Source organism: Schistocerca gregaria, chromosome 9 (genome assembly GCF_023897955.1).
Source record: "Schistocerca gregaria isolate iqSchGreg1 chromosome 9, iqSchGreg1.2, whole genome shotgun sequence".
Taxonomy (NCBI): domain Eukaryota; kingdom Metazoa; phylum Arthropoda; class Insecta; order Orthoptera; family Acrididae; genus Schistocerca; species Schistocerca gregaria.
This window is the reverse complement of record NC_064928.1, coordinates 199,638,793-199,664,732: the sequence shown is the minus strand read 5'-3', so window position 1 is coordinate 199,664,732 and position 25,940 is coordinate 199,638,793. Positions and strand designations below refer to the sequence as shown.

The 25,940-nt window shown below is 44.0% G+C and overlaps 2 protein-coding genes across 3 annotated transcripts in view; one reads left to right on the top strand and one right to left on the bottom strand.

The window, feature by feature from the left end:
• Nucleotides 1–8,640, top strand: part of LOC126292039 (uncharacterized) — a 73,317-nt gene extending 64,677 nt beyond the window's left edge. For both annotated transcript variants that reach the window (XM_049985834.1, XM_049985833.1), the window contains exons 8-9: nucleotides 4,153–4,306; nucleotides 8,417–8,640. In XM_049985834.1, coding sequence (XP_049841791.1) covers nucleotides 4,153–4,306; nucleotides 8,417–8,511 — 249 coding nt within the window. In that variant the 3' untranslated portion in view covers nucleotides 8,512–8,640. The remainder of the gene's footprint in view (nucleotides 1–4,152; nucleotides 4,307–8,416) is intronic.
• Nucleotides 1–25,940, bottom strand: part of LOC126292035 (amyloid-beta-like protein) — a 1,795,419-nt gene that overhangs the window by 919,627 nt on the left and 849,852 nt on the right. The window lies entirely within an intron of this gene.

The following is a 25,940-nucleotide window of genomic DNA, read 5'->3' as shown; positions in this document are numbered from 1 at the left end:
AGCTAGTCTCTCCATGCTCAATGGGAAGTGGCGTCGCAATGACGTGTCTTCCGCAACACTCGATGAGGCGACGAAAGTCGTTAGCGCTTGACAAATGAAGAACACTTGGAACGCCATATTGGATTTCGACGGTTTTGCTCACCTCCTATGTACGCATGCTGTCTAGTGTCGTAAAACTACCGTAGGCTACCGTAATTATGGGTGGACTACGGTACTTTTCCTAGTAGGTTTATTCAGTTGACGTCGTTCCCGCGTTACCGGTATGTTATATGTGTTGCATGCCTATCAGGCGTTACCTCATTTCGACGTGTGTGTTAGCGTATGCGGTCAGTGTCTCACCAAATTCCCCCAAAAACTCAGATGCAGTGTACCGTCTACATACTGAGAAAGAATATACAAAGGGCGGGTAGCCTATGGAACATTTTTGTTCCATATAGTTATCCTCCTGTCTGTTACATAAAAGTAATTGAAACTGTCACACGTTAACTCCAGTTCTATTCGTAAATTGTCGACCTGTAACGTGAAACAGAGAGATGTTGTACTAAAAACAAAGAAAAGTGTACACATTATCACATAGTCATAACGTAATTTCCCAAAAAGAAAGAAAGGTAAATAGAAAACTGCAGAACTAAAATATATCAAGCATCCTTTCGGTACTTCGTCGCCCTAATATAAAACTTTTTCTGTTATTCAAGAAAAAAAGTGGGAAGTGTTCGTAATGTCTTGGGTTACCACTGTGTATTTGCTAGTGAGGATAGGAAACTACTTATAGCTGCACGCCATTTATAACTATCGTTATCACATTGCCTCTGCAATTTTCACTGTTAATGTATATGTACTACCAATGATAACAGGAAAACTCTAGCCTTTGATCGTGAAGAAGGAAGTTCTATTGCGTACACTGTAAACTGTATTTGCATCAAAAGTAATAGTTTTACTAACATAAAGGCACAGCAGTTGTGGGGTCTACTAATTTCTATCGCTCGTAAAATGCAGTTTATATTCAGTAAGGATGTAAAATACACAATGGAGTAACACAGAATGATGTGCTTCTCTAACAAGGTTAAAAAAAGAAGAGAAGTCATCGGTTCCCTGTTTCTCTTTCCCTACCAGTGCTAGCAGTTCTACCAGCGACCCTACGATTTATTACATCAATTTTGTGGTGTACCGAAACTACCGAAACTACCGAAACGTAGTTTCGGTAGACCGCAACTCTAATGCTGTCACAGACAAGTCACTCCATGTACGATTTGTTATAATGAAATGACAAGTAACGATGTATACGCGGTAAAAGCCTCCAGGAAAGATGGAAGTGCAAGACGAAATTGTAAGACTTAAAGTGACAAGTCACATGAAGTCACTGTAGTGTAGTATATAGACGCGTGCAGTTGCAAAGTGGAAAGGAGTGGGCTGGTGTCCTGCTGTATTCAAATATCTTTTATACATGAAATTTTAAACATTGTTGTATGCTGAACTCCATGAACCGTCCGTTAATTTAATTACGGAATGTACGTATAGCTACCTCGGCTGCATAAAATTGTTGTCAACTTGCCTATCCATGTAGTGTAAGCTTAAATAGCATCAGGGAGATGTATATTAGTATACACTCCTGGAAATGGAAAAAAGAACACATTGACACCGGTGTCTCAGACCCACCATACTTGCTCCGGACACTGCGAGAGGGCTGTACAAGCAATGATCACACGCACGGCACAGCGGACACACCAGGAACCGCGGTGTTGGCCGTCGAATGGCGGTAGCTGCACAGCATTTGTGCACCGCCGCCGTCAGTGTCAGCCAGTTTGCCGTGGCATACGGAGCTCCATCGCAGTCTTTAACACTGGTAGCATGCCGCGACAGCGTGGACGTGAACCGTATGTGCAGTTGACGGACTTTGAGCGAGGGCGTATAGTGGGCATGCGGGAGGCCGGGTGGACGTACCGCCGAATTGCTCAACACGTGGAGCGTGAGGTCTCCACAGTACATCGATGTCGTCGCCAGTGGTCGGCGGAAGGTGCATGTGCCCGTCGACCTGGGACCCGACCGCAGCGACGCACGGATGCACGCCAAGACCGTAGGATCCTACGCAGTGCCGTAGGGGACCGCACCGCCACTTCCCAGCAAATTAGGGACACTGTTGCTCCTGGGGTATCGGCGAGGACCATTCGCAACCGTCTCCATGAAGCTGGGCTACGGTCCCGCACACCGTTAGGCCGTCTTCCGCTCACGCCCCAACATCGTGCAGCCCGCCTCCAGTGATGTCGCGAGAGGCGTGAATGGAGGGACGAATGGAGACGTGTCGTCTTCAGCGATGAGAGTCGCTTCTGCCTTGGTGCCAATGATGGTCGTAAGCGTGTTTGGCGCCGTGCAGGTGAGCGCCACAATCAGGACTGCATACGACCGAGGCACACAGGGCCAACACCAGGCATCATGGTGTGGGGAGCGATCTCCTACACTGGCCGTACACCTCTGGTGATCGTCGAGGGGACACTGAATAGTGCACGGTACATCCAAACCGTCATCGAACCCATCGTTCTACCATTCCTAGACCGGCAAGGGAACTTGCTGTTCCAACAGGACAATGCACGTCCGCATGTATCCCGTGCCACCCAACGTGCTCTAGAAGGTGTAAGTCAACTACCCTGGCCAGCAAGATCTCCGGATCTGTCCCCCATTGAGCATGTTTGGGACTGGATGAAGCGTCGTCTCACGCGGTCTGCACGTCCAGCACGAACGCTGGTCCAACTGAGTCGCCAGGTGGAAATGGCATGGCAAGCCGTTCCACAGGACTACATCCAGCATCTCTACGATCGTCTCCATGGGAGAATAGCAGCGTGCATTGCTGCGAAAGGTGGATATACACTGTACTGGTGCCGACATTGTGCATGCTCTGTTGCCTGTGTCTATGGGCCTGTGGTTCTGTCAGTGTGATCATATGATGTATCTGACCCCAGGAATGTGTCAATAAAGTTTCCCCTTCCTGGGACAATGAATTCACGGTGTTCTTATTTCAATTTCCAGGAGTGTAGTAACGACCGAACACCAGCGTCTGCTATTATGTTCCGCCACAGACTGTAGTGAAAACGCCACCGTAGTGGCGAAGGCCAAAGTCTCTCTTTATATAGGCCCCCTACAGCCGTGTGGCAGCCATTGCCTGTTACCAACGGTGAAGGTTCTGCACTATACACCCAAATCACATACAAATGTAATCACGTATTCTTCGTTCTGTGAAACACATTCACAATAGGAAATGTTTCATTACTGACTATCCCTTATGGAGTTGCAATTTTATTAACGGTGTGATACTACATCGTAATCAATCATCGAAGCAAAGTAGACCGTGACACACAATAACAAACTTGAACCTAACAAAAAATCTCTGTCATCTGAATTTTACTTTTTCCTTACACTTTAGACGTATTTGTGAGAACATTACAGTATTATTCGGTGATCCTATTGATACCATACAATACTTCCAAAATTTTCTTTTGCGTTTCCAGTAGAAACTCCATATTTTGGATGTTGAAACCAATTCGATTCATCATCCCATGTTTTTCAACCATGGGTGGAGGGTCCGTAGCAAATGAAGACCATAATAGGATAGTAAGCTCCATAGCGACCAATTTATTTGGATAATTCCAAAATTGTATCACATATGAGCAAACGAAGCTGTTTCATCATTTTGAATTCAATTAAATTTCTATTTGGAAAGTAACGTTTATTCCGCAGATACTGAAGGGAAGAAGTTCACGATTTACACAAACAACTGTAATGTAAGTATTATTAATATTACTGAAATATAAGTAGGAATATTAAATCACCCATAATTTCGAAATTTTCATTTCTACTGTTTATATTTCACACAACTGAAAACCAACAGCACGAGCGAGCTTTGGGACCAGAAACCTGAAGTGGTCTGCAGCCAACATACTCATCACATAACGTTGAAGAAATCCACAAGCAGGTTGCGTGCAGTGCAGTATTTGTGCTATACTAAATGGGGTCTCAATCTTTTCTTTACTGACCCCTGGCTTAAGTAATTACTGAATCCTTTTGCTTTTAACCCTCACAAAATTTAATTCCCTCCCACCGCAGAGGTACGTACGTCGTGTTAGAGTTCCTGTGTGTGTGTGTGTGTCGGCTTGTCCACAGAACTCTGCCCGCCACGTTCGGCTGTGGCTGCTGGGCTTCTGCGCGGTCTGCTGCTGCCGCACGCTGATCCTGCTCATCCTCAACGGAGTCATCTTCTACGCCAAACCCATATCGCTGGCCGTCTTCGTCTTGGGCGTCGTCACAATCTTAACAGGTATTTTTTTTTTCGGTCATCAGTCTTCTGACTGATCTTCTGTCACCCGCCACGACTTCCTCCCCTGTCCAAAACTCTTTATCTCAGAGTACCACTTACACCGAAGTTCTGAATTATTTGTTCAACATATTGCGATCTCCTTCTTCCCCTACAGGTTTTGCCCTCTACAGCTCCGTCTAGTACTATTTAAGTTAGTCCCTTACATCTTAACACACGACCATCCCATACCTACTTCTTTTTACTCTTCTCCATGTGTTCCTTTCCTCCCCCCTGTTATGGGAAACCCCTAATTACTTGCCACTAATCTTATTTTACATCCATCTATAACATCAAACCTCAAACACTTCGATTCTCTTAATGAAGTGCTCTACTTTCTTGTTTACTTTCCAGCCCACAGCTCACTTTAATACAATGTTGGTCTCCAAAGTGTACATTTTCAGAAATTTAAATCCCAATGCTTTTGTTAGACTTTAGCGTGACCGTTAATAATATCGATTGAAGCAACAAGTATACTGTGGCACTACGTCTTCAGGACACAAGTGGCCTATCGGGGCCATCCGATCGCCGTGTCACCCTCAGCTGTGGAAGCAGATAGGAGGGACGTGTGGTCAACACACCACTCTCCCAGTTGTTATGATCGTTTTATGTGACCGGAGCCGCTACTATTCGGTCGACGAGCTTCTGAATTGGCATCACGAGGCTGACTGCACCCCAAAAAAATGGCAACAGCGCATGGCGGCCCGGATGGTCACCCATCCAGCTGCCGGCCACGCGCGACAGTGCTTCGGTGATCTGACGGGAACCGGTGTATCTACTGCGGCAAGGCCGTTTACACTTACACACACACACACACACACACACACACACACACACACACACACACACACACACACACACACATTTCTTCCATCCTCACGTCCATACTTCCCAAGAATGGTATTTAGTTATTTGCATGCTTGCAGTGGATTGTAAGTGAACAACTGGCTGGCCTGACTCTCGAAACCCAGTAGACCCACCCACACACCAACAGCTTTTACCCCCTGTCAGTTTGAAAGAATATAAATCTGTCTACATGACCACGAATGTATCTATCTACATAAAATATTTCATGTCGCAATCAATCATTTACTTTAACCTTTACTTAAACATAGCATGTAATAGCAGTGATCTTAATAACCCACAGCTGTATCATAACCAAAAACTAAGCTCTCCTTATGTCACTCCTTTCAACCTCTATTTCTGAATTCAACCCCCCCCCCCCCCGCCCACACACACACACACACACACACACACACACACACACACACACATACACAAACACACCACCACCACATGCAACGAATGCAATATACTAGTGTAAGGGGGCGATCAAAATGTTTATATTTGAGGGCGCTGATGAAGCATATATGAAACGTAGCGCGACTCCGATGCAGGTATATAAACACATTCATCTAGGCAAGGCATTATTGTAGTACTGTATCTTACCGACACGCGTGTGGTAAATGTGGAAACGTGAACTATGTCGACGGTTTACCAAATGGGTCCATACAAGACCAATGTGCTGCTTTTCGTTTCTTGGTTGCTGAAGGACAAACACTGGTAGGCGTGCATCACGGAATGAATAATGTGTATGGGTCATGGTATGTGTCGAAAACCACCGTTGAGGAATGGTGCCACAGTTAGTGAAGGTGCTTCATGAAAGCGAACGTCACCATATTACAAATGTCGTAATGCAGAAGTTACGCAGAGCCAAGTGGGACTCACCAAAGCACCTGTCCTATCTACTCATGCGATTATTACCCCTTCAGTTTCTTAAAAAAGGTCTTTAAGGGTCGATGATTCCTGTTGGGCAAGGATGTGCAGCAGGCAATTACAGACTACTTCACACAATAGGACATGGCGTTTTACAAAACGTGTATATTCAACTTGGCAATGGCCTTGCCAGAGTGCATACACCCGTTCCCATCAGATCACCGAAGATAAGGGCTGTCGGGTGTGGCCGGTACTTGGATGGGTGACCATCTGGGCCACCACAAGCTGTTGCCATTTTTCGGGGTGGACTCAGCCTCATGATGCCAACTGAGGAGCTACTCGACCGAATAGTAGCGGCTCCGGTCAAAGAAAACCATCATAATGACCAGGAGAGCGGTGTGCTGACCACACGCCTCTCCTATCCGCATCCCAGCTGAGGATGACACGGCCGTCGGATGGTCCCTATAGGCCACTTGTGGCCTGAAGACGATGTGCTTTACATTCACCTGCTGCATCGGTGGGATGACTCCCTCAATGATCACGGGGATTTTGCCTGATTTGTCTACCAGTTCCGGACTCTACATTCTTTGAATGGAAAGTAAAGCACTGTTTGTATATAATTTTTGCCACTTTTCTCAACATCATGATTATACTTTTTGTTTCTAACATGTGATCCATATTACTTAAATGTCAACAAGATATTAAGTATTGTAAAGTTGTCAAAAAAGAAAAGAATCTGTGTTATCAGGAGATATTTACACATACTTTTCTGTCCATCTACACAATCGAAGATCTCTTTTGAGATTTCCTCTGAAGCAGTTTTCTGTTTTGCTATAAATTCTCTGCACTTAATAGATTCAAGACGCCATATTTGCTTCGTTCAGTATTAATAAAGCGTGAAACTGCATGTGATGATTTATATTTACTTTTATTTTACTTTGGCATTTTTATTTTCGTTCAGCCTTACACTCAGATCTCTAAATAAAACTATGAACCATGTACTGAAATGTTTTTTATCTACTAACTCTGCCATAGGTCACTCCCAATTCGTGTCACAACACGTGTCACATTCATGCACCTGCTAATAAGAATTGAAAACTCCTAAATGCAAGATAGAAATAAATTAATGCTTACTGGCAACAGGTTTCATTTGACCCTCAGAAGTTTATACCTCAATTTAAGGCACATGTTCGATCCTAGTAGAGTTCTTTTGACCAGAGATACCCAGTCATCATCTACTATCTGGCCCACAGTTTTGATGATAAATTTATTTCCAATTTCATTTCTATTCCTCATTACTACTTTCATCTTTCTCAGTGTACTCTAAATTCATAGCGTGTATTCACTAGACTGCTTTTCCCTCGTCGTTTTCCACCTAACAGTCACCTCTCTACAACTACCACCTGGCTCAGGCATCTGATCCTCATCTCCTCTCCCTGTCCATCCCCTCCTCCCCTTTGGATTCTCTATCCATCTAAACCTGACCCCAGCTGTACTCATCGGCATGTGTAGAACCTCTAACACAGTGCAATAAAATCGGCCAATGCTAGTTCCACAACGTACCTGTCATGAACGGCAGGCGACACATATGGGCTTGAAAATGATTTATTTGTGCCAGTTGTACAGGCTGCCATGTGAATCAGATTGATAAAGCATGCTATATACTAAAACAAAACACACCAGTCCCTGCACGCAGCCTGAATGTTGGGGCCTGGAAAACCTGATGTGCAGTCCATCCTGCAAAGCAGATCGGTTTGGCAGGCCAATACTGTTCCCACACAACATGCATATCATGCAGGGTAGCCTACACGCCAGAAACTGCAAAAGCCACATTTTTGCTCCCTATTTCTGCTCACATTGGAGCTAGGAGGCTTTAAACCCATCAGTGCTCGTACTTTTGATGCCATTTCTGATGAAATTAGGTTGAAATTGATCCACAGAGATTGGAGGAGGTCCAGATTTACGCACATACACTCTGCTTTATATATATAACACGTGAGGCGCTATGCTATGGTCTTCCAGTGAGAGACAGTGACTGCGGAGCAAGTGTAGCACATACTAATGTTGAGGAAAATTTAATTATGTTGGGAATCATTGTTTAAAATAAATAAAAATACTTTTTAATGCATTTTTACTTGACTACAGAGGGGTGGAAGGGGATCCCACCACATTTTACCAAATCTCACCAAGGGGAGAGGGTGTATCCAAATTTATAAAAAAAAAACCCTCATGTAATTAATGAAAATTTGGGCATCACCCGGCTTATGTTGCATATACTCTGTACACCGACACTGTTCAGTTACACATTGGCTGCCTAAAGTACAGCATGTAACAGAGAGTGTGTGGTGTGTGTTGCAGTGGGCAGTGTCTACAGCTTGCTGGTGGTGTTCAGCTACCATCGCCAGCTGGTTGGCACAGCTATAGCCAGAAGGATCTCCCAGCAGGAGGACTGACCAGCAACTCCCGTGGACACATCATACACTGGGCTCCACAATTGTCACGAGAAGACATTCATCTTTGTGAAAGTGTAAACAGTGTATATATAAAATTTTAATAAAAGTAATGAAGATGATTCTAGTCAACAGGCGAGTGTTACATTTGATATTACCTCAATGATGCCTGACGACCCATGTTATTCATCGTCGCCAAATATAAAACACTATTTTGAAGGCGTCTGTGCATGGAAATTAATAGTCAGCCACCTATAAACGAAAGGAATGTAACCTATCTGTTTCTGCTGCAAGCTCAAGTTCACTCCTTTTCTCAAATTAGTTTCAGCTATCATCATTGGTGGGATGTTCCTGTATCCATTTATTTATGTGGAAGTCCAGACATCGTCAGACGAGGGACGCAATGCTTTGCGTCATTTATTACAAATTTTAACGCTTTCCATGGCAATGTAACGTAACAAATATTACATTATAACATGTTTCGGTAGACTAGCAGTCCTCGACTTACTTATGGAAACGAAACTGCCCATGCATTTATGTAAAAACCCCTTAAATTTTTTAAAAACAGATAAATTTTTATAAAACTATTGAAACATTAAAAACACTAAAATGCCTTCCGTCCTTACCCTACAATTATACGCCTGCACTACAGTCAGGTGTTTCTACTGTAATATCTTAATTTATACGCCAAAAATTATGCTCTGAACACCCATATGACACTGACAAACAATGGTTAGTAAAAATGCTGTAGTGGTTAAAACAGTTTTTAGGTACGAATTATAGTGTGGAAATGGTAGCTTTTTACTATTTTTATTGTTTCAATATTTTAAACATATTTGTTTTCAAATTGTTAGAAGGTTGTTACATGAACTCAAATTAGTTTTTCGTAGATCTGAGGACGAAAAATGTATAATTCATTATCTTTCATTTGGTTGTGGAAAACTGCCGTCGCTGTTTCTCCCTTCCCACACAGGACTGTCACGTCATGCAAATACTGAACTTATTTTTATCAATGGCACGTGACTCTTTTATACACTAGGTTCAAATCATGCAATGTTTACATTCGTACTACACACATGGTAACCGTGTATGTGTAAAGAAGCTGCCATTTTCAGCATAATGTAAACGTTAAAGACTTCCGTCATAAAATTCTAAGGACAGTGAAATATACTGCAAATTCACACGAACTCTATCACTGGTACTCACCAACACGAAAAGACAGCGAAAACTCCAAAGTCAGAAGCGAACTTACCTGCAATGAAAAAAACTGCAGTTAATTTATGTTAAAAAGGTGAAAGTAGGAATAATTTCCAAACAGAAATGATAGTATAAGGTTCCTGTGGCACGACTCTATCTCTCTCTCTCTCTCTCTCTGGAGGGGGGGGGGGCATAGTGGGAATGTTTGAGGTCGCGTGGGGTCACAATTCATAAGTGTACTCATTTTTTGATGTATTATTTTAATTCCATATGAAAAAGAGTTTCAACATGGACATCTGTGCAGATAAACAAGAGAAACTGGTTATAGTCGAATTGAATCTGGTAATGCAGAAAAAATTAGATGAGGAAACTAAAAGTAATAGATGAGTTTTGGTATTTGAACATTCTGAGCAGAAAAATAACTGATGAAAGCAGAAGTAGGGAGGCTGTAAGACGCAGACTGGCAGTAGCACGAAAACATTTATGAAAATCAGAAATATATTAACATAAAACATAAATTAAGTGTTAGGAGGCGATTTCTGGAGGTGTCAGTTTCGAGTGTTTTTCTACAGAGTTGAAAAGTGGACTATAAGCGGTTCTGACAAGAAGAGAATAGAAGCTTTTGAAATGTGGTGCCGCCAAATAATGCTGGATATTAGATGGGAAAATCTCGTAGCTAATGGGGAGGTACTGCGTTGCTATGGGTAAAAAAGGAATTCATTGTAAAACTTACATAAAGAATAGATATATTGAGAGCACACATCCTACATCAAGAAAAAGAGGAATATGTGTGGTCTTAAAGTCGTAGAGGAATAGGAAAAAATCAATACATTAAGTAGCTTCAAACGGATGTAGGTTGCAGTTATTATTTGAAGATTAACAGGATGATGATGATGCTGCTTGGTTTGTGGTGCGCTCAGCTACGCGGTTATCAGTGCCCGCACATATTCCCAGCCTTTGCTCAGTCCACTTTCATGAATGAGGATGAAATGATGGGGACAACACAAACACCCAGTCATCTTGAGGCAGTCTTCAGACTTAAGCAGAAACAGCAGCGGCAGCAGCAACAGCAGCGGCAGCAGCAACAGCAGCGGCAGCAGCAACAGCAGCGGCGGCAGCAGCAACAACAACAAAAAGGGAATACAACGTCTAACAAAATTTTATCTCAATGATTAGGAAAAGGATGGCTAGTTACCCACCATAGAGATGACACACTGATTTGCAGACAGAGAGACTAAAAGACTATTACATACTTGAGCTGTCGGTCAAAGCTTTCTTCAGCAAGCAAAAAACACACACACCTACACAAGAAAGCACCCTCACACACAAACATAAACAATACCTCCAGCTGCTCCAGTGTGGCCGGAGGTAGTTCTAATGTGTGTTTTTTTTTTCTAAAGAAGACCTTGACAGAAAGCTCAAGTGTGTAATAGTCTTTTAGTCATGCCTGTCTGCAAATCAGTGTGTCATCTGTAACTATCTATCCTTTCCATACCTTTTGATAGTTCAACTTAAACTTTCCGATGTTTAAAACTTCCTCCCACTTCTTTAAGCCTCATAAATGCTACGTAACTTGGTTTTGAAACCATTTTCTGAGAAAATATCAAAATTATCTCAAACTACCCTTCACACTTGGCTTACCAGCTCCATTCCATGTGAACAAAAAATTACAGTTTACGAATGAAAGGTTTCTCCATCCAAAACTTGAAACAAAAGTTTCTGTAGCAGTACCTGCTATGGCCCTGCATACATAGTGACAAGGGCATTTTTACTCTTGTTTCCACTAGGTAGTAGGACTACATTAAACAATATTTCAATGTTTTACCAATGTTCGAGCAGAACTGAAACTTTCTTTGTCGTTGCAGTTGTCAGTTTGTGCAGACTGTCTCGAAATTGATTTTTTTTCCATTTTGTGTTAAAACGTACAATGCATCGTATTACCAACTTATAAAGGGTAGTACTCTGGATTCGACATAAATTTCGCAACACGCTCCACATTTATGTACCACAGTAAAACTGAGCGACAAGTCGTTAGGTGCGATGACTATGAACAAACTAGGTTTTGGGCGAGCTTTTTTGACACTAGACAGCAATTAAAAAAACAAAAAAAATGGGTCTGAGCACTGTGGGACTTAACTTTTGAGGTCATCAGTTCCCTAGAACTTAGAACTACTTAAACCTAACTAACCTAAGGACATCACACACATCCATGCCCGAGGCAGGATTCGAACCTGAAACCGTAGCGGCCGCGCGGTTCCAGACTGTAGCGCCTAGAACCGCTCGGCCACAGCGGCCGGCGCAATTAACATCTGTCGACATTAATGAGGCGCAAGGATGTAGTATAAAGCCGCTGACCATAGCACAAGAGAAAATTTATATAAATATCCGCGACCAATGTGTAATACGTAAAAGTTGTTTAAGAAAATACAAAAATACACTCAAAATATATGCAATTTTATGTCAATTACCTTTAGTTCCAGTGATTTAAAAATACTGTAGAATCAATCACACAAAACCTAAAAAAGTGTTAATATACTTGCGATTGTCTGGGTTATTGCGAACCCAAAATTTTATGGATAGTCGAGAAACACGAGTAATTCAAAATACATATATTGCTAACATCTGCACCCGATTTTCCTTAGTTGCTGCTTCAATTATGTTTGTCACTTCGATAAAGAAGATGAAGTCTTTTGCAAAAGAATGTTTATCACTTGGATAAGTAAAATTTTGCTTTTGCAACAGAATACTTATTTCATTTCTAACTAAACATGTTAAGTGTAAGCCGGCCGGAGTGGCCGAGCGGTTCTAGGCGCTACAGTCCTGTTCGAATCCTGCCTCAGGCATGAATATGTGTCATGTCCTTAGGTTAGTTAGGTTTAAGTAATTCTATGTTCTAGGGGACTGATGACCTCAGCAGTGAAGTCCCATAGTGCTCAGAGCCATTTTTTTGTTAAGTGTAGTATGATGCATAATTGTGACCTGCTCCTACTACCAGTAATAACAATAGCGACGATCTCATATCACCACCAACTTCAGCGCCTAACTAAACTATAGAATGAAACGATTCTCTTGGAACACTTTTATTTTTTAAATGATGGAATGATGTTTAGTTTGCGCGCACGCATGTGTTATGTGTTGTGTGTGTTAGAATGAATGACGAAGGAATTCCTAACCTACCGCAAGTGCTACCTACAACTCTTTCTTAGAAAAGAATGTAAACTATACTCAGTGAGGCTAGCCACTTGTTACAAAAGATGCTTCCCCTGGATTACTCCTCTCCATTGAGGCACTTGCTTAACCAGCACACTGAAACCCCACATAAGATTAACCAAGTTCGGACGCGTACAATATACTTACTGTTCGTAAATCACTTCATTGCTGCCCTCCTCACTTCGGAACTGGCAGAAACTGGACCACCTTCCGTCTAACCAGTCTAATAATAATAATATTAAAACTGTGTACAGCACTATACTAGCACTTACGTAATTATTGCTGTGTCGTGCTGTCAATTAAATCATTTATCTGTTTCTAAGCGAGTAATGAAGCAATTTCTACAATACTGCAGGTACTGTCTACAACTTGGAGAAGGCATTTTCTTGAGATAGTTTGCATTTGTTACGTATATGGTCCACTTTCATCATCAGCCATGTACGGGACAAAGCACAGCGTATGTTTGTAGTGGGTGGACTATGTGAGGAACCTGTAACCTCCACCGCATTGATGATACAAGTTGAGAAGAAGTAATTATTGGTTAACTTGTATAATCTATATTAGAGTGTAACAAGACTCTGTTAACAGAAACGATTCTTTGAATATAATTTAGTTTCGGGACAAACAGAATGGAATCCTTCAGTTTTTACAGCTCAGAAAATTTCTTTTTATCCTTAGCGGGTAATTAACCCCGGGTTGGAAACCACTGTAAGAGAGTTACCATACTGTCAACCACCTTTCCATAACAACGTCTTCAACATGTGCAGTGACACCTCAGATACGTGACGTCGGTATCCATCAGATAATCTAAAATACAGTGTCTAAAGGAGGATATTCACTAGTATACAGCCGTGAAACGACCTGATGAGGACCGCAGCAAGCCGGTCGAAACGTCGGACGTTTAATTGTATTAGTAGTTTACAGTGACCCGGTTCGATACCCGAAACTGTTTTGCCCAAAATGACAACGGCTATGGAAGACTCCGAACCTATACCAAAGATGTAAGATGTTAGTAACATTTGTTTTACTTGAAAAGCTTTGAGAGTTTTCGCATAAAAAAATCTGAGGCGTTACTTTCCAGGATGCCCACGTACAAGCGCATTGTGTAGTAAATTGAGCCGGCCCGTGTGGCCGAGCGGTTCTAGTCGCTACAGCATGGGACTGCGCGACAGCTACGGTCACAGGTTCGAATCCTGCCTCGGGCATGGATGTTTGTGACGTCCTTAGGTTCGTTAGGTTTAAGTAGTGCTAAGTTCTAGGGGACTGATGGCCTCAGATGTTAAGTCCCGTAGTGCTCAACGCCATTTGAACCATTTTTTAATAAATTGAAACAAAATTTGTACATATAATTATGTATGCAGTGTGTTTTTGAAAGTCGAGTGTAGGGGTGGTAGATTACGTCAAAGGGAAGAAATTTAGTTCGCTGACGTTTCCCGGCGACGGTAGACGCCATCTAGTATTCGCTGACGCTCAGACGGCGCGATCTCACCGAACTAGCAGCATCTACTATTCCAGTAAACTGATGGAATAATTTGCAACAAGAAAACCTTGAGGATTAGTGTCTCTTAGCGGATGAAGATGTTTTAGAAATGAATCAATAATTTTAATTCCGCTGAGCCTAGTCACTGATACGAGGCAGATGACTGAATTATAGGCAACACACAAGGCATACGTACGCCGCAGTGTGCCTACGGCTGCAGCCTCTCGGGGGCATAACCAATACGAAATGACATCTAGCGTCTCCAGGAAGCGTCAGCGAACGTTTTGTCCCTAATATACCAGGTGATCAAAAAGTCAGTATAAATTTGAAAACTGAATAAATCACGGAGTAATGCAGATAGAGAGGTACAAATTGACACACATGCTTGGAATGACATGGGGTTTTATTAGAAACAAAAAAATACAAAAGTTCAAAATTTCCGGCAGATCAGAATAGCAATAATTAGCACAGATGACAAAATGGTAGATACCGAAATAGACGACAGAGGGATAGAGAAACAATTAAAATCGCTCAAAAGAGGAAAGGCCGCTGGACCTGATGGGATTCCAGTTCGATTTTACACAGAGTACAAGAAGGAACTTGCCCCCCTTCTTGCAGCGGTGTATCGTAGGTCTCTAGAAGAGCGTAGCGTTCCAAAGGATTGGAAAAGGGGCACAGGTCATCCCCGTCTTCAAGAAGGAACGTCGACCAGATGTGCAGAACTATAGACCTGTATCTCTAACGTCGATCAGTTGTAGAATTTTGAAACACGTATTATGTTCGAGTATAATGACTTTCCTGGAGACTAGAAATCTACTCTGTAGGAATCAGCATGGGTTTCGAAAAAGACGGTCGTGTGAAACCCAGCTCGCGCTATTCGTCCACGAGACTCAGAGGGCCATAGACACGGATTCACAGGTAGATGCCGTGTTTCTTGACTTCCGGACTTCCGCAAGGCGTTCGATACAGTTCCCCACAGTCGTTTAATGAACAAAGTAAGAGCATATGGACTATCAGACCAATTGTGTGATTGGATTGAGGAGTTCCTAGATAACAGAACGCAGCATGTCATGCTCAATGGAGAGAAGTCTTCCGAAGTAAGAGTGATTTCAGGTGTGCCTCAGGGGAGTGTCATGGGACCGTTTCTGTTCACAATATACATAAATGACCTTGTGGATGACATCGGAAGTTCTCTGAGGCTTTTTGCAGATGATGCTGTGGTGTATCGAGAGGTTATAACAATGGAAAATTGTACTGAAATGCAGGAGGATCTGCAGAGAATTGACGCATGGTGCAGGGAATGCCAATTGACTCTCAATGTAGACAAGTGTAATGTGCTGCGAATACAAAGATAGATAGATCCCTTATCATTTAACTACAAAATATCAGGTCAGCAACTGGAATGAGTTAATTCCATAAATTATCTGGGAGTACGCATTAGGAGTGATTTAAAATGGAATGATCAGTTAAAGTTGATCGTCGGTAAAGCAGATGCCAGACTGAGATTCATTAGAAGAATCCTAAGGAAATGCAAACCGAAAACAAAGGAAGTAGGTTACAGTACGCTTGTTCGCCCACTGCTTGAATACTGCTCAGCGCTGTTGGATCCGTAGCAGATAGGGTTGATAGAAGAGATAGAGAAGATCCAACGGAGAGCAGCGCGCTTCGTTACAGGATCATTTAGTAATGGCGAAAGCGTTACGGAGATGATAGATAAACTCCAGTGGAAGACTCTGCAGGAGAGACGCTCAGTAGCTCGGTACGGGTTTTTTGTTAAAGTTTCGAGAACATGCCTTCACCGAAGAGTCAAGCAGTATATTGCTCCCTCCTACGTATATCTCGCGAAGAGACCATGAGGATGAAATCAGAAGCATTCCGACAATCCTTCTTTCCAAGAACAATACGAGACTGGAATAGAAGGGAGAACCGATAGAGGTACTCAGGGTACCCTCCGCCACACACCGTCAGGTGGCTTGCGGAGTATGGATGTACATGTAGATGTAGAAGAAAGTAAGACAAAGCAAAGATGATGTTCTTTACAGGAAATGCTCAATATATCCACCATCATTCGTCAACAATAGCTGTAGTCTAGGAATAATTTTGTGAACAGCACTGTAAAGCATGTCCTGAGTTATGGTGAGGCATTGGCGTCGGATGTTGTCTTTCAGCATCCCTAGAGATGTCAGTCGATCACGATACACTTGCGACTTCAGGTAACCCCAAAGCCAATAATCGCACGGACTGAGGTCTGGGGACCTGGGAGGCCAAGCATGACGAAAATGGCGGCTGAGCACACGATCATCACCAGACGATGCCATCTGTCGCACATTTTGTGAACTTTTTTTTTTGTTTTTTTTTTGGTTCTAATAAAGCCCCATGTCATTCCTCTCTATATACATTATTCCGTGGTTAATTAAGTTTCCAAATTTATACTGACTATTTGATCAACCGGTATGTTCCCCAAACATGATCTGTCATCCCCATCCGTTTCTTTCAAAGATTTTGAAACACTGCAATGAAAAAATTACAGACTATTGAATATTTGTGAGTTAGGTTCTCGCGATACGCCCAGTCTCTCCTGTAATGTCACCCATCGCAGTTTGGAGAGCATTTCCGTGACACCGACAGCGATTCCGTGACGCGATTGCGTTGCTATTCGCATTGACCTGCGACAGCTGGCGTATTCTGAGTGGCCATAGCGTGGCGCTGGCCTGTTGCCACAGACAGAAGCCTCTCTGGCTGTGTGGCGCTCGCCAATTGAGCTCGTCAGGGTGGAGTGGCCAGTGAAGTGACTGGAGACAGACGCAGTGACTCACGTTCTCGCAACTTAAGCACACAACCTGTCCACTTCGTCTCTGCGTATAATACAACTGGAAAACTTCCACACACTGTGGGGCGGCGGGTTAAATAATCTTCTTCGCCCTTGTTTGCAAGAGCCTGAAAACTAATATTGTGGCCAGCCAGAAAGCGATCGCGAAGATACTGACCATAATTCCACTCTGCAAGTCCACAATATTCCTGTCTTCACTGAAAGAAAATCGTACTAGCTATTTAATCAGCGGGATTAGGAATACGACTATAAATAAAAGTTATGAGTTCTAACTGATTAATATATTCAATAAGAGTTCATACACACAAACATAATGCACTGAAGCGCCAAAGAAACTGGTATAGTCATGCGTATTCATGTAAACAGGCAGAATACTGCGCTGCGGTCTGCAACGCCCATATAAGACAACAAGTGTCTGGCGCAGTTTTTAGATCGGCTACTGCAGCTACAAGGGAAGATTATCAAGATTTAAGTGAGTCTGAAGGTCGGCGCACGAGCGATGGGACACAGCGTATCTGAGGTAGTGATGAAGTAGTGATTTTCCCGTACGACCATGTCACGAGCTTACCGTGAATATCAGGAATCTGGTAAAACATCAAATTTCCGACATCACTGTGGCCAGAAAAAGATCCTTCTAGAACGGGACCAACGACGAGCGAAGAGAATCGTTCAACGTGACAGAAGTGCAACCCTTTCGCAAATAACTGCAGCTTTCAATGCTGCGCCATCAACTAGTTCAAAAACGATTCAAACGGCTCTGAGCACTATGAGACTTAACATCTGAGGTCATAAGTCCCCTAGAACTGAGAACTGCTTACACCTAACTAACCTAAGGACATCACACACATCCATGCGCGAGGCAGGATTCGAACCTGCGACCATGGCAGCAGCGCGGTTCCGGATGAAGCGCCTAGAACCGCTCGAACACATCGGCCGGCAAACAAAGAGAAGTTGTAGGGTCCTAGATTACCTGACACTTTCGTCTGTGCTTCTTTCCCTGCCAATACTATCAACACTACCCCTAATCCTATCATTCACTATTTCTTTTATGCAGTACATAAAAACTTAGAAACATAGTTTTGGTTAAACGCAACTGTAGTCCACACGTAAAATATTTCCCTGTATAAGATACAGCAAGAATAAAATTACAATCAAATGAACGTCCTTAGCTGCTTACAGGTGTTGACATACGTTAACGGGGACAGATGAAAATGCGTGCCCCGACCGGGACTCGAACCCGGGATCTCCTGCTTACATGGCAGATGCTCTATCCATCTGAGCATTCTAACGAGCTGCATGGTCACCGATGGTATCTGTTCTTTCCGAAATGTCTGAAACAACAGATACCATTTTAGTATATATATATATATATATATATATATATATATATATATATATATATATATATATATATATATATATACATACTGCAAGAATGCGGACGGAAGTAAACAGACCAAAATCGATACTCGAAGTGTTCCTGGCTGGTCAGTGTCTTTTGGCTCTGAGCACTATGGGACTCAACTGCTGTGGTCATTAGTCCCCTAGAACTTAGAACTACTTAAACCTAACTAACCTAAGGACATCACACACACCCATGCCCGAGGCAGGATTCGAACCTGCGACCGTAGCAGTCGCACGGTTCCGGACTGCGCGCCTAGAACCGCGAGACCACCGCGGCCGGCTAGTGTCTTTTGTACATCCAAAATTGCTGTTGTAGACAAGTTGAAGAGCTGGAATAATGTCGGTGGAGCACCTCTGGGTGACATGTATCAATGGTAAAGGAGATTATGTTGAAAAATAAAAGTTTTTTGTAAAAGTCAGTTCTCATTCACAGTAGCAGGATCCGAAGTTTTGAGAGCACCCCAGTGTGTATCCGCTGCACTGGTGAGCGACCAGGGCCCGCGCCTGCCGCTAGAAGCCACGTCGCTGTGACGGGGTCAAGTGCCGGGAGGCGGTAATGACGGGTGTCTGACGGTGGCACGCCTCCCGTAATGAGGGCGGAAGCGATCGACAGGCAGCGTGAGGCACCGTCAAGGTCCGCGTCATTAGCGCTGACGACGGCTGCCGCGTTTAATGGCCGGCCTCCGGGACCCTCTATCTAGACCGTCCAGTCAACAGCGACCACCAACCATGGAACTTCCTGGCAGAATAAAACTGTGTGCCTGACCGAGACTCGAACTCGAAGGTGGGAGACGAGGTACTGGCAGAAGTAAAGCTGTGAAGACGGGGCGTGATTCGTGCTTCGGTAGCTCAGATGTAGAGAACTTGCCCGCGAAATGCAAAGGTCCCGAGTTCGAGTCTCGGTCCGGTAAACAATTTTAATGTGCCAGGAAGTTTCATATCAGCGCACGCTCCGCTGGAGAGTGGAAATGTCATTCTGACCACCAACCATGTTCGACGTCAGCGTGCAGTAATCACTCACAGGTGGCAGCACTAGCAGTGAAGGGTATACAAAGCTTGTCAGGGAGGGAGGACGCGGAAAACAGTGCAGCCGTTGTCGTAATGCGAAAACGGAGCGATTTATCCGTCGCGCAAAGGGATGTGATCATTGGTTTTCAGGTTATGACGGGAAGCATTTCCGAAACAGCTTTTATAAACTAAAGTGTACCGTGAATGGCAAAATGGTGCTATCCGAAAACGGCGATGGGGATACTGAGGTGTACAACGGGCTATAGATAATAGGAGTGAACGACGGCTGCGGGCTAGTAGAGTGTAAAATGGAAATGCCCTGTGCCTAGGGTCTCCCGTCGGGTAAACCGGTCACCTGGTGCATGTCTTTCGAATTGAGGCCACTTTGGCGACTTGCGTGCCGATGGGGATGAAATGATTCTGGTTAGGACAACACCTAGTCCCTGAGGGTAGAAAATCTCCGACCCAGCCGGGAATCGAGCCCGGGCCGTTAGGTACGACATTCCGTCGCGCTGACCATTCAGCTACCAGGGGCAGACAGTAGACGGGTAACTGTTGAGCAACTGACCGCCTCGGTGAATCAAGGGGCCACCAACAGTGTCTCCTCAAAGACCGTTCAGCGAACCTTGCTGCATATGAGCCTCCGCAGCAGGCACTTTGTTCATGCACCGATGTTAAAACACTTGGGCCAGAAAGAAAGTAATGCCTCCTGTTTTTTTCTGCTTCACCAAGTTTAAAATGTAGGGAAGTTATGAATTTTCTGCACTTCCTTAAAACTTCTACAGACCCCCCCCCCCCCCCCCCCCTCCCAAGTACAGCATCAGACATCAGAATATGGCAGCAGTGTATAAGTGTAAGGAGATGATTACTATCTTTTGTTTCGAAAAATCAATTTTTTAATTTCATTTTTGGTTCCATAAAAGGGTTTAGAATCCAGCCCTGAAACAGTTTTTCAGAATACGGAACGGAAACGTTTGTTATTCGCGATCGAACAAAAAAATGCACCTGCCTGAAATCGGCCTTTTCACGCACCAGTTTTTTTTCTGGAATTTCGACTTTGTAGCCGCGAAAAATTATTCTATGTGCTTGCCCAAGGATCAAGTGATCAACTGATGAAGGAGCTTACGACGTACTACGGCTTGGCAATCCGACGGCATTCCAATTCAGTGGAACAGACGAAGAAGGCAATTTGGGCAACGTATTTCCGAAAGTGTTCGACGGATGACAACCACAACACCAAAACTGTCCAGCTGGGGAAACTGGTTGGTGCAAGTGGCGCATTGCAGAGGCTACCGGACATCTGGATGAATATCAACACCACCAACGCTCTCCAAAGAAGTTCAAAAAGTGATTCATCCGATTTAGGAGGCCCTTTCGGAGGTCGAATTATTGTACCGGTGCTTGGTTGGAAACACACAAAATTCAAATGAAAGTTTGATTGGGTGTGTTTGGAAGTTAGCCCCCAAGCATTTGCATTCTGGTGCGAAGACTGTGGAGACTGCGACTTTCGTGGGTGTGAGCAGCTTCAACGAAGGATACTCAGCAAATCTGAAGACCATGACAACGATGGACTTCATCCTGGGTCTTTATGCCGGATGGCCCAGATCGAGCAGAACTTCCTCTGTGAGGAAGAGGAAGGACTTATTTATGGACCAGGAATAGCAGATTGAACGTAAGTTGCATAATATTGCATTTATATGTAGTCAAAACTTCAAACGCGTTTTTCTCGAAATATCGTGCGGTACGGTAACTTCAAATCTACCGAACCGATTGGCATTATTCCTTGTTTCCAACCAAGCTAACTAAATTGTCTGGCAGTTGTACCACTTTTATTCCGATCCATCAATTTTGTTTCCTATGGTCCAACTAACTTAAGCGAGTTACAACCCCTAAAGAATCTTATATACTTCGCTAACGACAACTCAGTTTTGATTTCAGACGAGCCGGCTGACCTGTGACATACCGCACACAGTTTTTGGTGCGTACCCATAGGAAAGAGAGATCATTTCCTAAACAATGATACGCCCCCTTTTTTCAGTTCAGATTTGTTTATACCGGCTGCAGCAGACTTTATCTGTCTGTATCTATTCTTTGACCACTACGCCGGCCGGTGTGGCCCGCGCGGTTCTAGGCGCTACAGTCTGAAACTATGCGAACACTACGGTCCCACGTTCGAATCCTGCCTCGGCATGGTTGTTTGCGGTGTCCTTAGTTAGTTAGGTTTAAGTACTTCTAAGTTCTAGGGGACTGATGACCTCAGATGTTCAGACCCATAGTTCTCAGAGCCATTTGAACCATTTTTGTACCAGTTTCTTTGGCGCTTCGATGTTAGTTCCTCACAGTTTTTATTTTCAGTTAAAAGATGCTTTTCAACAATTTGCTTCACTTTATGACTCGCCGTCGTATAAGAAATGCCCTTCGAGATTCCGAAATCAGTAAGGAAAACAGACACAAGATACTCAGATGAGGAAAGGTCACCAGATGATGTCGCCTATTACGATCTGCTGCACCCATCCCCTCCAGCCTGCCACTGGCGATAAATTTTTGCCGACGGCTTGGTTCAAGGTCTACCGGCCACGAGGAGTGGGAGAACCGCAAGAAGAGACGCCCAGTTAGAAAACAGTGTGACGTCAGCGGCTGCTCTGAGCTCACGCGGGAAGAGCACGAGGTCAGCAGGCGGCGCCTCTAGTCTGCTATAACAGCTGTACGACTTCTCTTGGTGGGCCACACAAAACGGCCGTTGCGTGCCACTCTAATAAAACTGTCGCCATTAAAGGATCACTTTTTCGAGGCCCCGTAATTGTCTCTCACTGTGACGAGTAAGTTTGAAATTTGGCTCAAAAGTGCCTACAACTTCCTTCTGTAATGGTACAAAAGCGTGGAGCTGTCCGATGTCACACTTTCGCTCGAGAATGCTTCAGATAGGAAGGTGTCATCATACACTATGTGACCAAAAGCATCCGGACACCAGCCTGAAAATGAGTTATAGATTCGTGGCACCTTCCTCGGTAATGCTGCAATTCAGTATGGTTTGACCCACCCTTAGGCTTGATGACAGCTTTCAGTTTCGCAGGCATATGTTCAGTCTGGTGCTGGAAGGTTTCTTGGGGAATGGCAGCCCATTCTTCATGGAGTGCTGCACTGAGGATAGGTATCGATATCGGTCGGTGAGGTCTGGCACGAAGTTGGCGTTCCAAAACATCCCGAAGGCGTTGTATAAGATTCTGGTCGGGACTCTGTGGAGGCCAGTCCATTACAGGGATGTTACTGTCGTGTAACCACTCCGCCACAGGCCGTGCGTTAAGAACAGGTGCTCGATCGTGCTGAAAGATGCAATCGCCATCCACGAATTGCTCTTCAATAGTGGGAAGCAATTACTTAAAAGATCAATGTAGGCCTGTGCTGTGACAGAGCCACGCAAAACAAGGGGCGCAAGCCCCCTCCATGAAAAACACGACCACACCATAACACCATTGCCTCCGAATTTTACTGTTGGCAGTATAAACGCTGGCAGATGACTTTCACCGGGCATTCATCATACTGACACCCTGCCATCGGATCGCCACAATGTGTACCGTGATTCGTCACTCCACACAACGTTTTTCCACTGTTTAATCGTCCAATGCTTACACTCCTTACACCAAGCAAGTCGTCGTTTGGCATTTACCGGTGTGATGTGTGGCTTCTGAGCAGCCGCTCGATCATGAAATCGAAGTTTTCCCACCTCCCGCCTAACTTTCATATTACTTGCAGTGGATCCTGGAGCAGTGTGGAATTCCTCAGTGATGGTCTTGGTAGGTGTCTGCCTACAACACAGTACGACCCTCTTCAACTGTCGCCGGTCAGCAGATGAGTTCAGCCTGTACGCTTTTATGCCGTAAGTGTCACTTCGCGTTTCCACTTCACTATCACTTCAGAAAGAGTGGACCAAGGGATGTTTAGGAGTGTGGAAATCTCGCGTACAGATGTACGACACACGTGACATACAATCACCTGATCTTGCTCGAAGTCAGTGAGCGCCCAATTCTGCTCTCTCACGATGTGAGGTCGCTGATATGGAGTACCGGGAAGTAGGTGCCAGCACAATGCACCTAATACGGAAAACATATGATTTATGGGGTGTCCGGATACTTTTGATCACACAGTGTATGTGGAAGAAAAGGCCACAGCTGAGAAGTTCATAGGAGGTGTTACGTGGGCTAATGATGTCACATTGGCACCAAATTTCACCACAGTTCTCCCCGATGCCACTGTAGACGTATCACATGTTGAAGAGGTCGTCACAGCCCCTATTACCCACATTTGACACCTTCTTTTGAAGCCTCTGAGATGCAGGCCACAACCATGACGACCACGTTGAAATCAAATGGTTCAAATGGCTCTGAGCACTATGGGACTTAACATCTGAGGTCATCAGTCCCCTAGAACTTAGAACTACTTAAACCTAACTAACCTGAGGACATCACACACATCCATGCCCGAGGCAGACTGAAGCGCCTAGAACCGCTCGGTCACACCTGCCGGCTGTTGAAATCACTCCGATTTATTTCGGATGGGAGAGGAAAACATTTCAAACACACCGCAGCTCAGATTCGCACGAAAAGGCCTCAAGGTGAGGCACAAAGGCCGTCAATGAATCCACCCCTTTCTTGGGGCGTTGACTGCCGACAACCGTTGGCAGCGTGATGAGTGACGCGACGACCTTCTTGACAATTTTTCAAACTGCTGACGCAATACTGCATTTTCTATGAATGACAAAAACATCGTCATAGTAAGAGTCCACGATCATTGTCATCTATGACTTATGATTATCGTTGTCCATTTACTGCGTTTATGTTTTACTTTTTTTGAATATACACCTTACCGCGTTTCGGTCGGAGAGATCATCAGATAAACAGAACAAATGATTTCATTCTCTCCAAGCTTATCAATGATCCGAAGTATATGTATGCCTCAAGGGGTAGCCACACGGTCTAGGTCGCCTTGCCACGGTTCGTGCGGCTCCCTACCGCCCCCCCCCCCCCCCCCCCCCCACCGTCGGAGGTTCGAGCGAGTCATACCTCGGGCATGGGTGTGTGTGTTGTCCTTGTTGTTGTTGTTGTTGTTGTTGTGGTCTTCAGTCCTGAGACTGGTTTGATGCAGCTCTCCATGCTGCTCTATCCTGTGCAAGCTTCATATCCCAGTACTTACTGCAGCTTACATCCATCTGAATCTGGTTAGTGTATTCACCTCTTGGTCTCCCTCTACGATTTTTACCCTCCACGCTGCCCTCCAATACTAAATTGGTAATCCCTTGATGCCTCAAAACATGCCCTACCAACCGGTCCCTTCTTCTTGTAAAAGTTTTGCCACAAACTCCTCTTCTCTCCAATCCTCTTCAATACTTCCTCATTAGCTACGTGATCTACCCATCTGATCTCCGGCATTCTTCTGTAGCACCACATTTCGAAACCTTCTATTCCCTTCTTGTCCTAACTATTTATCGTCCATGTTTCACATCCATACATGGCTACACTCCATACAAATACTTTCAGAAACGACTTCCTTACACTTAAATCTATACTCGATGTTAACAAATTTCTCTTCTTCGGAAACGCTTTCCTTGCCATTGCCAGTCTACATTTTATATCCTCTCTTCTTCGACCATCATCAGTTATTTTGCTCCCAAATAGCAAGACTCGTTTATTACTTTAAGGGTCTCACTTCCTAATCTAATTCCCTTATTATCACCTGGTTTAATTGGTTTACATTCCACTATTCCCGTTTTGCTTTTGTTGATGTTCATCATATATCATCCTTTCAAGACACTGTCCATTCCGTCAACTGCTCTTCCAGGTGCTTTGCTGTCTGTAACATCGGCGAACCTCAAAGTTTTTATTTCCTTTACTAGTTTAAGTGTCTCATTTCCTAATCTAATTCCCTCAGCATCACCCGACCTAATTTGACTACATTCCATTATCCTCGTTTTGCTTTTGTTGATGTTCATCTTATACCCTCCTTTCAATACACTGTCCATTCCGTTCAACTGCTCTTCCAAGTCCTCTGCTGTCTCTGACAGAATTACAATGTCATGACGAACTTGAAAGTTTTAATTTCTTCTCCATGGATTTTAATACCTACTTCGAATTTTTCTTTCGTTTCCTTTACTGCTTGCTCAATATACAGATTGAATAACATCGGGGAGAGGCTACAACCCTGTCTCACTCCCTTCCCAACCACTGCTTCCCCTTCATGCCCCTCGACTCTTATAACTGCCATCTCGTATCTGTACAAATTGTAAATAGCCTTTCGCTCCCTGTATTT